The sequence below is a fragment of the Lutra lutra genome, chromosome 7, assembly GCF_902655055.1.
Source record: "Lutra lutra chromosome 7, mLutLut1.2, whole genome shotgun sequence".
Taxonomy (NCBI): Eukaryota; Metazoa; Chordata; class Mammalia; order Carnivora; family Mustelidae; genus Lutra; species Lutra lutra.
The window spans coordinates 125,335,649-125,353,861 of record NC_062284.1 but is presented as its reverse complement, the minus strand read 5'-3'; the positions used below and the strand labels follow the sequence as shown (position 1 = coordinate 125,353,861).

General features: G+C 35.0%; 1 protein-coding gene across 1 annotated transcript; it reads left to right on the top strand.

The window, feature by feature from the left end:
• The first annotated feature begins 3,209 nt into the window (after positions 1–3,209).
• Positions 3,210–3,866, top strand: LOC125104697 (ubiquitin-like-conjugating enzyme ATG3). Its single transcript, XM_047737456.1, has one exon. The coding sequence runs from the start codon at positions 3,234–3,236 to the stop codon at positions 3,708–3,710; it is 477 nt and encodes a 158-aa protein (XP_047593412.1). The 5' UTR covers positions 3,210–3,233; the 3' UTR covers positions 3,711–3,866.
• Positions 3,867–18,213: the final 14,347 nt, after the last annotated feature.

The following is an 18,213-nucleotide window of genomic DNA, read 5'->3' as shown; positions in this document are numbered from 1 at the left end:
TGCCATAACTGCATAACTTAAAACAATAGAAACCTATTCCCTCATAGTTCTAGGGGTAGAAACCCAAAATCAAGCGGTCAGCAGGTCCATAATCCTTCTGCAACTCTGAGTAGAATCATGTCTTACCTCTTGCTCCCATCTCATGACCATAAATCCTTGGCATTTCCTGACTTGCTGCTGCCTCATTGCAATCCTTGCCTCTGTCTTCGCATGGCTGTCAACATTGTCTCACCTCTGTGTGTCTGACTCTGTATCCAAGTTGGCCCTTTTGATGATGAAATCAGTTTTACTGGATTAGGAGCCACCCCTTCCTGACCTCACTTTAAGATGATTGCCTTTGTATAAAACCTGTGTTCACATTCTGTGGTATTGGGCATTAAGTCTTCAACCTATCTTCTGGGGGGACAAAATTCAAACCATAATAGATACCATAAAGGCAGAGCAAATGGACTTCATGCCACCATAAGAGTGCTTAAATTATACTTTGGTGAGAGGAGGACAAGAAGGAGGTTGGAGCATCAGGATAGACCCACTTTTTCTATTTCTGCTAGTCTTAGAAACTCCTTGTCAACAACAGTCATGATGCCTTCTTCCTACATATTCTCTGCTATTCCAGCTGGTCGGAGATGTCCCTTAGTATATGTTTGAAAAAGAGTTCCTACCTTCATACATCAAATACCTGCAGCATCATCCCTATTCCTCTGATAAGAAATTCAACGAAGTCTTTGTTTAGGCTGGGGACACAGAAAGTTAGGGATGGACAGTGGAGTGACACTTTAGAAAACCACCAGCTGCTCATACCCAATTGCTTCCTAGCCAACTTAGAGCAACAATTCCCATTTATATTGCTGAGAAATAATCAGTCCTTGAAGTTAGATGGTGTCTGGATCATTTAACATGAAGAAATAATGGAAAAAGAAGTTACTCTACTTAATCTGAGCCATGCTAAAAGGGACTTAGTTTGACCTCCAAAAAATGGAGTGGTGATGCCCCATCGCTTTTCAAATTGTGGACATGCTAAGCATTTTTACAGCAAGAAGCAATAGAGAGCCTGGGGGCCTGTATAATCTCCATTTGTCTTTCACATCAGGAAAGAACAGACAAGGATCAAATTAAGAATAAATTGGAGACATTCTATTGTCAGGAGAAGTTTCTCACTAAAATTGAATAAAGTGGAAAATTGTTCATTATCAATATTTGGTTATTTGGGGGGAAATTACATCATTTAAAAAGGAGTTAAGTAATCCATTCTTTTTTCTTGTTTATGTTTATACATTCTTTTTTATGTTTAAAAAACATGTATATTCAGTATCTGAGGTAATATTTGCTGTAAAGTAAACTAACATGTATTTATTAAGAGCCTACTGTGTTCAAGTTAATGTACTTGGCTCTGCATACCAAAGTCAAAATGCCCCAGCTCAAGGTGGTTTTATATAATGCCTTTTTTTTTGTACTATGCACTATTGATATTAAACAGTTCATCACAACCAATATAGATAACTACTTTAAAAGCAAGTGGACACAAGTTTGGCCAAAAGCTGCTTCTCTTAAATCAGAGACAGACCATGTGGACAGATAATTCCTCCTGTTAACTGGAATTCTAGAAATAAAATTAAATCAGTCTACAGAAATTTTTAGATGTTCAAGTAACTGACAGTTTTCTTTAACTGCCATTCTTCCTCACTGAATTGCCTCTCACTTTGTAAGTACTTTCAAATCCTGAGAGGTGAGTATTTAAATTGAATTTAAAAGCAATTTTTATGACTCTTGGCAAAAAATTATCAATTAATAAGACAACACCTTTACTGTGTAATTTTTTAATTACCTCTGCTGTTGGGTGATAAAAAACACTTAAACCAAGAGCCTCCTCTTAAGGTTGATTGGAGACATAAACCAATGGTCACAGTATTGGATGCTATATTCTGTATTAATAAGAGCAACATGGTCTCCAGGAATTGAGAGCGGGAAGGATATCACATCAATAAGCTAAGCAGAGTGAAGAATGTCCTCTCTGGGTTAGGATAATCAATTATGTTGTGACTCAGTATCCTTTTCCCTCATTGCCCTCTGCACACATCCCCCAGGCCCAATGAGTCTTTGGGAAGAAAACAAAGATTTTATAAGCATGGTTCTCTATATATCATTCTTCTCAGTGGGTCTGAACATTCAACTTTGAAAAAATCCTTGTGAGTTGTAACAAGAATGATTCATTTTCATAACTTTCATCAAATCTTATTTGCATATTCCTCCTAAAATACCAAAAATCTCACAGTTTCACCGAACTTTCGTTTTGATTTGACCAAACTAAAAACTCCAAGTAACAGGCTCTCTTATATATTCCAGACCGTTGATAGAAAAACAATAAGGGCGCCTGGGTGGCTCAGTGGGTTAAAGCCTCTGCCTTCGGCTCAGGTCATGATCCCAGGGTCCTGGGATCGAGCCCCACATCAGGCTCTCTGCTCAACAGGGAGCCTGCTTCCCCCCCCCCCCCACCCGCCTGTCTCTCTGCCTACTTGTGATCTCTGTCTGTCAAATAAATAAATAAAATCTTTAAAAAAAAAAAGAAAAACAGTAAAAACACTTAGCAATGGAGTGTACATTGATCAAGCAGTTTGTTGACTCACCTTTCCATTGTGCAGTTACCATAAAGGACTTTTGGGAAATACATACCAGATTTGATAGACTAATCTTTTCAGTAAAGTTAAACAGTGTAAATGCTAATACAAAATTCATCTGAGAATTTTGCCACTGTGTTTCTTCTCGTTTTACTAGTGACATGATCCTGGCTGCCTTTGAGATATTTGAAGATGAGAAAACTTCTTACCCATGAGCCTTTGCCTTCTTTGTTAGGACTGCTTTTCTGGGACCCTTACTGTGATTTCCTCCATTAATCACATTCTAAAAATTTGAAGACCACATAAAAAGCCACGTTTATCTACTAGCTGAATTACTTTCTCTCCGAAAACTTCATGGATTAATATAAAACCCCTTTTTGGATTTGTGCAAGGCAATAGCCTTAGTTTTTTATCCTGCCATAAATACCTTTTGTCTTCTCTCTCAATTTTTCTTTTTAGCCAACATGTCACTAACTCTCTATTATAGGGATTCTCATTATAGCCAGTCTTCCAAGGATTTTCTTTTTTTTTTTTTTTTTTCCAAGGATTTTCTAGTCAAGGGTACTATAGTCAAGGTTCTTGGCTGTAAAAGAAGAAGATGAAGGAGAAGCTGCAGATATGGAAGAATATGAAGAAAGTGGATTGTTGGAAACAGATGAGGCTACCCTAGACACAAGGAAAATAGTAGAAGCTTGTAAAACTAAAACTGATGCTGGAGGTGAAGATGCTATTTTGCAAACAAGAACTTATGACCTTTATATCACTTATGATAAATATTACCAGACACCACGATTTTGGTTGTTCGGCTATGATGAGCAAAGGCAGCCTTTAACAGTTGAACACATGTATGAAGACATCAGTCAAGATCATGTGAAGAAAACAGTGACCATTGAAAATCACCCTCATCTCCCACCACCTCCTATGTGTTCAGTTCACCCATGCAGGCATGCTGAGGTGATGAAGAAAATCATTGAGACTGTTGCAGAAGGAGGAGGAGAACTTGGTGTTCATATGTATCTTCTAATTTTCTTGAAGTTTGTACAAGCTGTCATTCCAACAATAGAATATGACTACACAAGACACTTCACAATGTGACGGAGAGAGCATAGAATCTATCCTAATTATTGTTTCTGATTTTTAAACAATTAACCCATAGATGTGACCATTGACCATATTCACCAATATGTACAATTTCTCTAATAAAGGGACTTATATGTTTATGCATTAAATAAAAAAAGTTCCACTACCAGACTTATTTGTTTAATAAAAAAAAAAAAAAAAAAACTAAATGAAGACAACAGTCCCTCTAAACTGATGTTGCCATTCTTCAAAAATTTTTTGAAAAAAAAAAAAAAAAGTCAGTTCTATGAAGTTAAGTAGAAAAAGAATTTAAGAGTGAATAATGAAGATCTCACAGGGGTTAAGGGAAGTCTGAAGAATAAGGTTATGGAAGGAATCAGTGGTGGTGGAGGTAGTGAGCATCACACCCATACCAGTTGCAGAGACAATCAGGTTGAGACATTGTTGTCAGGGCCGCTGGACATGCAATCAATGATGGTCACCACCATATTGCTGACTCTAGACCCTACCTGCTGCAGTCACTGCTGTTCCCTGTGCTGAAGTGAATTCTCTATTCCTCCATGGGTCACTTACTCCAAGAATAAAATCATGGATATAAATATCCAACTGGTCACACCATGTTTATTCCTTCACTGCCAAGAGTTAGGGAGATGAGTGATGGGCATTTGTAGTTTTTAAAATGAGAAATGAGGTTCTGCCTTTCACTGAGATTCATACAATGACTTGATTCAATCAGTGGTTGATTCCCCAAAAGCAGAAAAGTATCACATCCCAGGTAGCCAAAACAAAAACCAACAACAACAACAGCAAAAATGGGATATATCAATTACTAGAAACAGGCTATAACATGGACTCATTATGCAGAAAACACAAAGACATGACTATTTTGGAAATTAACAGTTCATTTGGACAGACATACCAACAAATCAAAATATGATGTTCTTGGACATATCATGGGACATTTCACAAATTTCTTTTTGGAATCACAGAGGTTGAAGGAAAGAATTCTGTGTATGGTAATGTAGGAAGTCTTTACTATAGAGGTGTTACTCATTTCAAGAATAATACTTGTGCCTATTTAATAAATGCTATAGTTCTTAAGTTACTAATATATGTAAACCCCTGACATATGTTAATATTTTTAAACCTCCTACCAGGAATCAGAGACAGACGTCACTATGGCCATCCTATAGACAGTGATAAATGAAATTTCCACACAAGTTTAAGCAGTTAGTAAATGGCTGAGTCAGAATATAAACTCAGGATTTCACAGATATTTTTTGTCTCCTAACCACTATATAAAGAGAAAGAAGGTAAGACCAATTTAAGCATAGAGTTCCCAGTGAGTAAAAGCAAGAGCTGCAAAATGCCTTCGAAATTTGGAGAACTAGGGAAAGTTAATAAATAACAAATATTTTATTGAGGATTACTACATGCTAGAAATAGATCCAAGAGCATTCCGTGTCTTGTTCATTTACTGCTTACACTAACAAAGTGAATCAAGTATTGTTATTAGAAATCTGATTTTAGGGGCGCCTGGGTGGCTCAGTGGGTTAAAGCCTCTGCCTTTGGCTCAGGTCATGATCTCAGAGTCCTGTGATCGAGCCCCACATTGGGCTCTCTGCCCAGCAGGGAGCCTGCTTCCTCCTCTCTCTCTGCCTGCCTCTCTGCCTACTTGTAATCTCTGTCTGTCAAATAAATAAATAAAATCTTAAAAAAAAATCTGATTTTACTAATGAGAAAATTGATAAGGTCAAGTGATAACTAAAGTTTTACAGTTAGCATGTCTTTCAATTATCTATTGCTATCAAACAAACCTGAGACTCAGTGGCTTAAATTTGTTTTTAAATAAGCATTTTATTTTCTTTCATGATTCTGTGGCATGACTGGGTACAGCTGGAGAGTCCTTTGGTGTGAGTAGCCTGGAACATTCAAGATGGCCCACTGACATATTTGGTGTCTTTTTGGGCATGGCTGCAAGGTGGGGCCCCACTCTCAGGGCCTCTTTACCTCCAAGGAGCCTCTCCCTACAGTTGAGGTCTCCACAAGGATCTTTGGTCAGGGTAACCAAATCTTTTACAGTGTAACTCAGGACTCCCAAAAACACAACAGCAGAACCTGTCAGACTTTCTTATGGCTTAGACCCAGAACTTTAAGAGCTTCAATTTTACTGTTTTCTATTGGTTACAGTGAGCAATAGACTCAGACAAGATTCAATGTGCAAAAGGATTATACAAGAATATGAGTTTGGGGAAGAAATATGGGGGTGGGGGATTTTTGGAGAACCGATTACCACAATATGTTGTGGAGCTAGGGTTGACAAGCAGGTGACCAGACCTGGAGCTGCTACTTTTTAACATAAAATCTGTGGAAGTCAGGAATAGGAGAGGGTGGGAAAGAGAAGGAGAGTGATGGGAGACAGGCTATAGAGTCACACTCTGAACAGGGCAAAGGATCTGTATACAAAGGTAAGGACACTTTTGTTTCTTGTTGTTTACTTGATCACCAGAAATTCATGCTTAAATTTGTTCTTCATAACTATATTATATATGGGGAATGGTGGGGAATCCTCAGGTTCTCAAAAATGGTCATCTATCTTTTAAATAAGGAATGCTGCTTCTTTATACAGTTCACATTAAGGGAAAACATACTGGCATGAAAGGAAGGAAAAGGTCAATTGTTCACTGATCAATTTGTTTAGGAAGCAGATTCTAAAGTTAATGTACCCTTCTTTAATTTTCTTCTCTTCATAATCTTTAATTCCAAAAGTGCCAAAAATGTGTACCATCATGCGTTTTCACAAATAAGCCTGTTATTCCCGCATTGCTTATTGAAATGCATATAGGTGCTACACTGAGGGGCACACAAAGGATTTCACCGGAGATAAAGATACATTGTGACTGGGCATCTGGGTTGTTCCATTGGGTAAGTGTCTGCCTGAGGTTCAGGTGATGATCCTAGGGTCCTGAGATAGAGTCCCTTAAGGGACTCCCTGCTCAGTGGAGAGTCTGCTTGTCCCTCTCCCTCTGTCCCTCCTCCCTGCTCATTCTCTCTCTTGCTCTTTCTCTCTCTCATAAATAAATAAATAAATTCTTTTTTTTTTTTTTAGTTTTTTTTTTTTTTAATTTGACAGATAGAGATCACAGGTAGGCAGTGAGGCAGGCAGAGAGAGAGAGAGGAGGAAGCGGGCTCCCCGCTGAGCAGAGAGCCTGATGTGGGGCTCGATCCCAGGACCCTGGGATCATGACCTGAGCTGAAGGCAGAGGCTTTAACCCGCTGAGCCACCCAGGCGCCCCAATAAATAAATTTTTAAAGAAAAAAAAAAGGAAGGAAAGCTACAGTATGACCAATGAGCAACAGAAGGGGGACTGTTGAGTGTGTGATTGGTGTGACACCCCGCCTCCGTTAGAAAGAACAATACAGAGAAGACACAGGTACACAATTAAGTGCAACTGCCACAAAGTTTAGAAAAAATATCTGATGGTGGTCAAATTGGTGCAAGGCTTTGTTAGATATTTTCAGGAGTCTAAAACTTTTTTTTTTTAATCTAAAAATGCATTATATTCAATTAACGTCACCTACTTACTCTGATACTGTCTGTATTCTTCAAGATCAAATTCTAAATTCTCACAGATTAAAAGGGAACGGTATCTTCATTAATGAGCAACCATGTTCCAAAACATTTTTCATGAGTGTAATGCTGCTGTCTTTGTTCATTTAAATATAGTAAAACTTTGATTCCATAACAAGATGTGTGATTACTTACCAATTCCTCCTCCTCGGAGCAAACTAGTTTAAACGTAAACATTATATTTACAAAGGAGCAGATCCATGTGTGTTCAGGAAAAAGAAAGTTCCAACCAGGAGAGAAGTATTTTGGGGCGGTCAAAATCAATGATCTATATAGGAAATAAATAGAATTGATTTGAAAGGAAAAGTCAGCACACCACCTATGTGAGTTTCCTGTTAATGAACAAAATATTTGGAAAAGTTACAGTAGTTTTGTCTTCCAAAGAGGTCACTCTGTATTTTCTAATTCCCTCAGTCTTTAACAATTCTATAATAATTTCTTTTATATCCTCAACTAAAATTTATGAATATCAGGGAAAGATTTCTAAATTGTCCATTTTTTTTTTCATTAGAGAAGGCATGCAAACTGGACTACTTGTTATTTGGACTAAATGTTTATATCCCTCTCCCCACAAATGTATATATTGAAATCCTGACCCTCAAGGTGATGATTTTAGGAGATGGGACCTCTGGGTGATAATTAGACCAGGAGGCTGGAGCCCTCAGGAATGAGATTATTGACCTTAAAAATGAGACCCCAGAGAGTTCCCTCATCATTACGATCATGGGAAGACACAGGGAGAGGATGGCTGCCTATGAACCAGTAAGTAGGCTTTACAGGCACCAAATCTGCCAGCACCTTCATCTTAGGACTTCTCAACCTTCAGAACTGAATTAAATGTTTATGGCTTAAGACACCCCATCCATGACATTTTTAAGAGCTCAAACTGACTCATATACATATCAAACATGTTTTTCAACTACTGAATATTCCTAGTCACTGAGAGTTTTTAGAATGGCAGTAAGACTAAAAGCCAAGAAAGATAACAGAATATCAAGGGTATACCAGAGATGATGGAGCATTTTCTCCATGTGCCAGAGATGATGTAACCCTAGAATCAACATAATGTTTCTCCATTATTATCTCTGAATCTTGAACGTTTGTCATTAAGAAAGTCCCAGGCCTTTTAAAACTGTTAGGTTAAGCCTCCTTGCCCAGGAGAATCTCTCCATCAACTGATTTGGGAGATTAAACTATATCTGCAAAATCTCCTTTGCCATAGAATGAAGCAAACACAGGAATATCTCAGCATATTCACAGGCTCTATCCACAGGAAAGTCTGGAATCACAAAAGGTAAAAGGTCAAGTGTCATTGAGTGTCATCCTACCTTTCTGCTTATCACAGCATATACTCAGAGAACATTATAAACACACCCACTACTGTAAGAAAAATCTGTACACTTGAACCATTGCTTCTGTCTTAACCCTATGTCACAAAACTACTGAAGAAATGCAAAAAAATGCGTAGGACAGAAATGTAATGAGCTTTTTGTAGTAGCTGTTGTCTAACAATGTCAGTTAATTAGTTAATCATGGACCTTCATCCACCGCAGAAGCACCTTCAGATGCTAGAGTAGGTCCTCCTAATACAACATACATCAACTAAATCCTCATTAATATCAAAGGAATTGACCAACAACTAATTGCAGACCACCAAAACAATCATAACAATCTGAGAGCAATAGTAGTTTTTTTATTAAAGGAAAAATTCCCCCAAAATATTTTTCAAAATCTACCACATTTAAATGAAATTGGAAGTTCTTTTCTGAAGCTTCTTCTTACCACTGTCCTTCTCCTCCCAGTGGAGCACATCAGGGATGGGCTGAGCTGAAGATCAGAGGATTGACATTTTCAGAGGAGTTGCCCTAGGTCTAGAAACTCTGCAGCTGAAGAAAAGAAATAACAAACCAGTTAACAATTATAATTCAATCAACTATGCCAGCAGAAAGACTGAATTATCTGTGTTTTAATAGAAATACTGTGAAATCATTGTAATATGAAGAGGCAAAAAAAAAAAGTAAGTAGCCAAAAAATATAGAAAAATGCATTATAGAGGTGTGTGCTAGGCAGTTAACTGATGATAATTATAATAAGGTTGTAATGTCATGCTTTTGGATTTTTGGTTTTGATGACCTTTATCAAATTTTAAATGTGAAATTTATTGTAATTTTTTATTTCATTTAAAATATTTACTTTTGTATCTGATTTTGTATTTTCAATTATTCAATTAAAAGAGTCTTTCACCCAAAATGTATATTCTTGTTTCTGCAGAACGTAGAACTACACATTAGTATCACGTATCTATTGCTTGTCCTTTTTTTTTAATGGAAGTATAATGAATATATAGTGTTATATTAGTTTTAGGTGTTCAGTATAATGGTTCGACAATTCTATAATTTCTCAGTGCTCATCATGATAAGTGTCTCTTAATCTCTTTCATCTACTGCACCCATCCCTCCCACTACCACCCCTCTGGCAACTCATTTATTCCCTGTATTTAAAGGTCCATGGTTTTGCTTTTTGCTTTTTCTTTCTTTTTTTTGTTCATTTGTTTTGCTTCTTAAATTCCAAATATGAGTGATATCATATGGTAATTGTAATTATCTGGCTTATTTCACTTAGCATTATACCCTCTACATTCATGTATGTTTCACATGGCAAGATCTCATTCTTTTTTATGGCTAATATTTCTGTGTGTGCGTGTGTGTGTGTACACACTATATATTCTTTATCCATTTATCTATCAATGGACACTTGAGTTGCTTCCATATATATCTTGGCTATTGGAAATAATGCTGTAATAAATAGAGTGTATATATTTTTGAATTAACATTTTCATTTTTTATGGGTAAATACCCAGTAACAGAACTTGTAGATCATGGGGTAGTTCCATTTTTTATTTTTTTGGGAAAACTTCATACTGTTTTCCACAGTAGTTTTACCACTTTGCATTCCCACCAGTGGTGCACCAGTGTTCATTTTTCCACATCCTCATCAACACTTATTTCTTGTCTGGTTTATTTTAGCCACTCCGTCAAGTGTAAATACTTCATCCTGGTTTTGATTTGTGTTTCCCTGATGATTAGTGACAGCATCTTTTCATGAGTCTGTTGGTCATTTGTATGTATTCTTTGGAAAAATGTCTATGCAAGTCTTCTGCCCATTTTAGTTAGATTATTTAGGTTGGGGTGTGTATGTGTGTGTGTGTGTGTGTGTGTGTTGAGTTGTATACATTCCTCATATTTTTTTATATTAACCCCTAATCAGATATATCATTTGCAGATATCTTCTCCCATGTTTTATTCTTTTCTTACCAATTTCGATGTCTTTTCTTTTTGTTTTGTTTTTGTTTTGTTTTGTTTTTTATTGTTGTGGCTAGGACTTCTAGTATTATGTTGAGTAAAAGTGGTGAGTGGACATCTTTGTTTTATTCCTGATCTTAGAGAAAAGCCTCTCAGTTTTTCACCATTAACTGTGATGGTAGCTGTGGGGTTTTCATATATGGCCTTTATTATGTTGAGGTATGTTTCCTCTAACCTGCTTTGTTGAGAGTTTTTATCCTGAATGGATGAGTATGTGTTGCTTCTTAACCAGTCAGGTCATCAAAAATAAATAAATAAATAAATAAATAAATAAATAAAGGGCCTTTTCATGCCCCCAAAAGAATTAATAAATTTCATTTGTGGATTTATGAGAATTTACTTGTTTCAGCTTAGTCATGGTATATCTTAAAGTTTGTCATGATTTAACATCTTCATTAGCAAAAGAATGGGCTAACACCATAATTTGGGGGAACATAAATTTTGTATATTTAAGAATTCATTAAAAATTCTAGGAATAACATCCACATGTTGAACTTGCCTAATGTGGCTGAGCACAATAGCTCTCTCTTTTTTTAAATTTTATTTATTTATTTGATAGAAAGAGATCACAAGTAGGCAGAGAAGCAGGCAAAGAGAGAGGAAGGGAGCAGGCTGCCTTCTGAGCAGAGAGCCCAATGTGCGCTCGATCCTAGGATCCTGAGATCACAACCAGAGCCGAAGGCAGAGGCTAGCCCACTGCCGTATTGGCCCCACACCCAGGTGCCCCACAATAGCTCTCTTATTCAAGTTTCTTCAGAGGTATTTTTGTTATTTTTATGTTTTTAATTCTTCTAAAGCTGTTCCATAAATATTGTCTTATATAACTTTATATGCATATCTGTTCTTTTTATATAATTTTATGCACATGTATTACTTTTATTTTTATTTTTTAAATGAATGTTGGCATGCCCTAAAGACTGTATTAAGACTTGGATTGTAGTCCATATAAGTACATACACTCAAAGACTACGTAATATTCTATCTATGGTTTTACCACAGATTTTTAAAGCATTGATCCATTGACTATAACCTGAAAGTCTAGCAGCTTTTGTTATCACATCCGGTAGCCCAATGGAGGTCATTACATATATGTAATTTCTCAACTAAGTTAGTAAACTATGGACTAGTTACCAAAGGTAAAATTCTTTTGAGTATGGAACTTGTAAATGTTGAAATTGTCAAGTTCTTCATACAAATGTATGAGTGTACCTATCCTCTTATATGCTCTCTAGTACTGTTATTACTTCTTCTTTATTGTTTTGCCAATTAGTAGCTAAAAATAAGTACCGTGTATTTTATTCTAACATTCTATTATATCTATCTATAATATACAGAGTAGTTAAAATAATTTTTACAATGAATATCTATGTAACTGCTACCTAGATCCCAACATTAACATGTTACTATACCTGTTTCATGTATTTCTTGATCTAGCCCCTTACTATCACAGTGTATGGCTTTATCTTGCTTTTCTTTCATTATGAGCAAAATTGTGTGTTGTATGAGCCATTTTTTCATACCTTTTTGACTGTATTTCCATTGAGTTGTCTCTAGAATTTGTGTAACTCTTTATAATAGAATTTACTTCTTTTCATGTGCTATGATTTACACATGTATATTAATTTTACAGTTTTCCATACAAAAGTATATGTTTTTCTTTTATGTAGCCTTATCTATTAACCTATTATTTACTGCTTCTAGATTGTATGCACTACAAAGAAAAATTTCCACTTTCTGAGACTGTAATCTTCCTACAGTTTATTCTTAAATTTCATGCTTTATTTTGTTGTGATTTAAATGTTTGATCTACTAATACTTATTTTGCTGCAAGGTTAGACATAGTAATTAAATTTTGTATTTTTTGTGATGTTTACCCACTTGAACCCATAAATTGTTTTTTTTTAATTTATTAACCTCATATTATAAAATTGATTTTTATACTCTATTTTCATGTTGATTTGGGTGTCCCTTTAGATTTCATTTCCACTGCCTTTGAGATTACATTATTTTAGTCATTGAAAATTTAGAATTTGCACTAGTATTCATTTTCAGATCAAGTCCCCACCCATCTCATCTCCATTGCCCTTCTTTGTAGGCAGTTTCTTGGCTGTTTTTACATTTCTTTTTCCACATCACTTTTAGGATCCTTCAGACAAATTTGAAATCTTGGTAATTTTTGGAAGTAATTTGCTAATTATTAAAGATAATTGGCATGTTTATTATGTTTAATTTTTTCTAGCAAAACATGATCAGCATTTTATTTGATCATGTTGTCTTTTGTCCTTCAGTGTAATTTTAGTCTTAAGAGATCTTAAATGGTTTTAAAAATCTCGCCAGCACTTTCTAAATTGCAATAGAAAATGTGATCTTTTATCAGTGTATCTTCTGCCTGCTTAACATTTGACTATATGAAAACTGTTTCTTTGTGTATATCAGTGTTTACTCAGCTATTTCTCAAAATTATTTATTTTCCTAGGTTAGCAGTTGTCTTTCTGTTTCCCATCAAACAATTTTTTTCCACAAAAATATATTTTCCTCATCTTTCTTTTGCATTTACCCTCTCACTGCTGTCTGTTTCTAAGTTTTTTAACAGGTACTTGCAGGATAATACTAAGTAGTAATAGTATAAAAATCCTCTTTACTTTTTAACTCTTTCTAGAATGCTTTAGTATTTCCTCTCTTGCTTATCCTACTTGTTTTGATATATCCATATCTTGATTGCTTGGTTGTTAGATAGAATTTCATAAATCAACATTTTTATAAATAAGGTACATTATATATCCATGGTATGTGTATATTATTATATACGACTTTGATAAACTCCATATAAACTACATATGAGTAAATATATAGTAAGAAAATATTCATATAATCAAGATTCAAAAATATTTCTAAAAATTAAGATTTAATACTGAATTTTATCAGGTACCATTTCTGTAGTTACAGAGATAGTAGTTAGATAGTATTAGATAGATAGTAGTTAGATAGATAGTATCTCTGTAGTTACAGAGATAAAGATTTTCAAATGTATCTATTAACATGTATATTATTGAATAGTATCTTCCATTTCTGAAACAAGCTTGACTTAGGGCATGTCATTTATTTGCTATGTGTTGAGACTATCTTAATATTTATTAAGGATTTCTATGTCAGTGTTCATAAGTAAAACTGGTCTCCAATTTTCTTTCTATTTGTTTTATTTTTATAGGTTGTTGATATCACTATTATGTTATATTTTTTTAAAAGGTCCATTTTTCCTACACTTTTAATCACTGAAATAATCTAAATACACTTCAAGTTATTTGTTCCTAAAGTGTTTAAAAAATAACTCGGTAGGTGTTATGACCATATTTCTTTTCTATTCCTTTGGTAATAATTGGCCTTTGGAATTTCTATAATCACATAGGCCAAATTTTGTTAATTTTTATTTTCCTGACAATCATATATTTCATCCAGATTCTGTAAAGCTGAGCATATTATCCCTGGTCATCTTTTAAATTCCTCTATAGTTTTTGTAATTTCAATATTGTAATGTCTTATTTTGTACATTTGTGCTTTCTTCCCATGTTCCCCTTATTATTTAAGAATTCTTCTATTTTTCCCCTTCAGTGAATCAGATCTAGGAAATTTGTTAGTTTTAAAGATTTTTTTTTGCTGCCTTTATTTGTATTGATTTCTTTACTATCTCTTTCATTAGCTTTTTGCTCTTCTGTACTGCTTGAAGTCTGATATTTATTTTTACATTCTTTTAAGCTTGTTAATACATGCATTTAAAATTAAAATTTCCTTTGTCCTTGCTTATTTTTCTCATATGTTCTGATCTATAATGTCCTGTTTTCAATTTATTTATATTAGGCAATTATGGCTGTTAGTTTTATTTGAACCCAATTGTGATGATGCTTAATATTACTTTTTATTTTGAAATTACTGGCTGATAACATTTTAGATTTTTTTTTTAATTTTCATTTTGTTTCCAGGCCCATTAATAACAATTTCTAACTTTAGGGAACCTTGGTGGTGCAGTCAGTTGAACATCCAACTCTTGTATTTGGCTCAGGTCATGATCTGAATGTCATGATATAGAACCACACATCAGGCTCTACGCTCAGCATGAATCTGCTTGAGATTCTCTCTCCCTCTTCTTCTGTCCCTCCTGCTTGTGTTCTTGCTCTCTCTCTCTCTCAAATAAATAAATCCCTTAAAAAATAATAATAATTTCTAATTTATTCCTTTGCAATTAAAGGCTACTGGCCATGCAATACTCCATTTGGGGGGAATTTACTAAATATTTATTCTAACTGTAGTATTATTTCTTTCAGAGCTTTGTCTCAAAGAATAATAATATTAAAATTAAGCATGTTAATCTAAGATAAAGATCTGACTTCCTAAAGGAAGGCTTTTGACTGAAATACTGTCAAGGAAGGCATTCTTGAGGAAACTCTACACCAGCTACTTCTGTCAAACCAGCTGCAGCCAACTGTGCACTAAGAGAAATTGCTCTCACCCAGCAGTTACAAGGTGTCATTTAAAGAACATCAAATTCACAACCACATAAAGACCTTCTTGGAAGTGAAGGTCATCATCTCTCTAGAGATGTGACTTGACTTTGATTTCCAGATTTTTTTTTTCCACTTCAGAAGGAATACTTCACTTTTCAAGCATGACATTGCAGGGCAGAGCTTGATTTCCCAAGATCAGAAAATATTTATTGTCCCCTGGTAATTTTATCAATGACATCTCATTCCTTGTCTTAGTTTGAAGAGAATGACAGAAAGAAATAAGAATTATGTGATGATACCTGAAAGTGTAATTCTTTTTTTTGTATCACCTTCCTAGAGCTGTAATGGTCTAAGATAATGTTTTTATCACATATTTAACCTTAACTAAAATTCTGACATCATGATCTCCTGCTTCTCCATCCCACAACATAGTACAGTTCTCAAACAAGGGTAATAGCATAAAATGTGGAAAAGTCAAAATTTGATATGCTGCTCCTTATATATGTTGTTTAAAATTACACACACACACACACAAACACACACACACACACACGAGCTACATAGAAACATTCACTTGGAATCATTCCTAGAGCCCACTAGGGTTATCAGTTATGAGAATCTTAGAATGAGCTGGAAAAAGAATGTTGGATCTTACTTCCTAAAGGAACCTTAAGCATTAATGTTGTTACTGAGAAATGAATTAACTTCTTCAAAATATGATTCAATGACATACTCTTTAGTTGGCATCTTTTTCATTTTCATGTTGAATTAGAACAAGAATCTGTTTAGTCAGCATTGGTAAATATTTGGCTGTAGTTAATTTTAACTATGTGTATGGCTAAAATTCACTTTAATGAAGAGAGAAAAAAAATCAATGATATTGATTCTGGAAAAAATCTGAAGACTAAAGACAGTTTTCTAAACTTGACTAGTTTATATACATATCTGTCCTCTCTCTACTCTACTTCCTGGTAACATAAATCCCATTCTCATGACCTCTTGGATTCACCAGTCTACAATTTACTCCCCCAGGGAAACTGACTATATTTTATGACCATAGAGTCAAAGAAAATCCAAAATCTGCTATCTTCTTCTGACTAAAACAAAAGGCTCTTGTGACTTACATAAATACAATAAACATTTATTGGGGAAATTTTCATCCTAGAATTTTAAAATTTCTCATGTGAGATTTTATTGGTCTCATCATTCATATATTGTAATGAAGCAAGATGATTTCTCTCAGAAATTTGTTCCCAGTGAGAACACAATTATTAAATATCATCATCACTGATAATAATTAAACTTTATTACCTCAATTTCAGCCCTGTTAAATCAGGCTTCCCAGAGGGGAGTCTGTGTATGAGAGGCTTTAGAAAAAAGTGTAGTGAAAAGTACAACTAATGGAATACCTGGTTGGGGACAGAACCTAAGAGCCCAAAAATGGTGCAAAATCCCCCTTTGGATAGGTTTGTAACATAACTCTGTTCTATTCTTGCCATATTCAATCAATATTTGAGAAAGGAAATGTCTTCCCAACAAGGAATAAAAATGCTACACATCAACATTAAAGCAAACTAGAAGGAAAGTGACAAAGGAGGGGACATTAGAGATTGAATGATAGCCACTGTTTTAAACATCACCTCAGTGCTGGGCACCTTTACTCTTTTAAAACATTTAGCAGGAGCTATGTAGTGAGTTATAGATTCTAGGTGATTTACCAGGAATCTATTTAACTAATTATTGCTGAAACCAGTATTCAAAACCAGGGCATCCTGCTTCAAGAAGCATATACAGTTTTAGTTTTCAATTAAAGGATGCTGTTTCTTATCAATGAAAGGAAGAAAAAACATACATAGAGATAAATGAGCAAGAATCTGTTTAGTCAGCATTGGTAAATATTTGGCTGTGGTTAATTTTAACTCAGCTGCTTAAAGTGCACAGTAATTAGCCCGGTCGCCTTGAGGATAGTCTTAAATGAGGATGCCTGGACGAAGATTGTTATGAGGAACAGGAGTAATCAAACTTGCAAAGTTGGCAAAGATGACACTAGGTGAACAGGGAAAAGAAAATACAGTTTTGCATGCTGAAGACTTAAACACAAAACTCACCAACCTCAATGGTCGGTGGAATGTTACTGTAGCCTAGCAGAGCCTCTTATCTCTACCTTTGGATGCATAGGAACTCGCATGTTTGTATCAAGTATCAAGTCAGAGGCACAGTAATCCTATATTTACAATTCTTGTAGATGCAAAATTTAAAAGACCCAGTGGATACTGGGCTAAGCCCTCATTTGTTTTCTTTATCTGACTTGAACTCTCTAGAGTCCTGTTTTAATTTTCACAAAATTTGTGAAATGAATGACTCTAGATATCACCCAGACTCATTTTTGGTATCAATTCAGGAGAATGAACTAGCCAACAAGCCAAGAATGGGAAAGCTTCAACAAATGGAAACATTTTTCAAGACCATAAACTTCATCATTTCTACTACCAGTCTAATTGGTTAAAATAGAAATAAAGATAGGGAGATAAAACAGCTTCTAAAAGAAGATGGAGGCTGAATACCACAGAACAAAAAGGAGAAAGAAAAGTGTTAAGATTTATGATTCCCAATATGATAATTTAAATGTCTTGAAGAACTTGGGGCACCTGGGTGGCTCAGTCAGTTAAGTGTCTGCCTTTGGCTCACATCATGATCCTGGGGTCCTAGGATAGAGCCCTGCATGAGTCTCCTTGCTCATCTGGAAGCCTACTTCTCCCTCTCCCTCTGCACCCCCTAAGTCATGCTCTTTGTCTCTTTCTCTCAAATAAATAAATTTTTTAAAAATAATAAATAAAAATAAACATCCTGAAGAACTGAAATAAGACTGACTTCTAAACCACTTTTTTTTTTTTTGCTTCCATTAACCAATCTGACATTCCATATAAAATTAAAGCATTTTTAACTAACTGGTTTATGTTTTTGAGGCTAAGACTTCAGATCATCTCCTCAAAGTTAATTTAAAAAATAAGAATGGGGAGGGAAAA

What these genes read in the sequence shown, in the direction of transcription:
- LOC125104697 (XM_047737456.1), top strand. Translation starts at nt 3,234, where the DNA reads ATGGAAGAATATGAAGAAAGTGGATTGTTGGAAACAGATGAGGCTACC.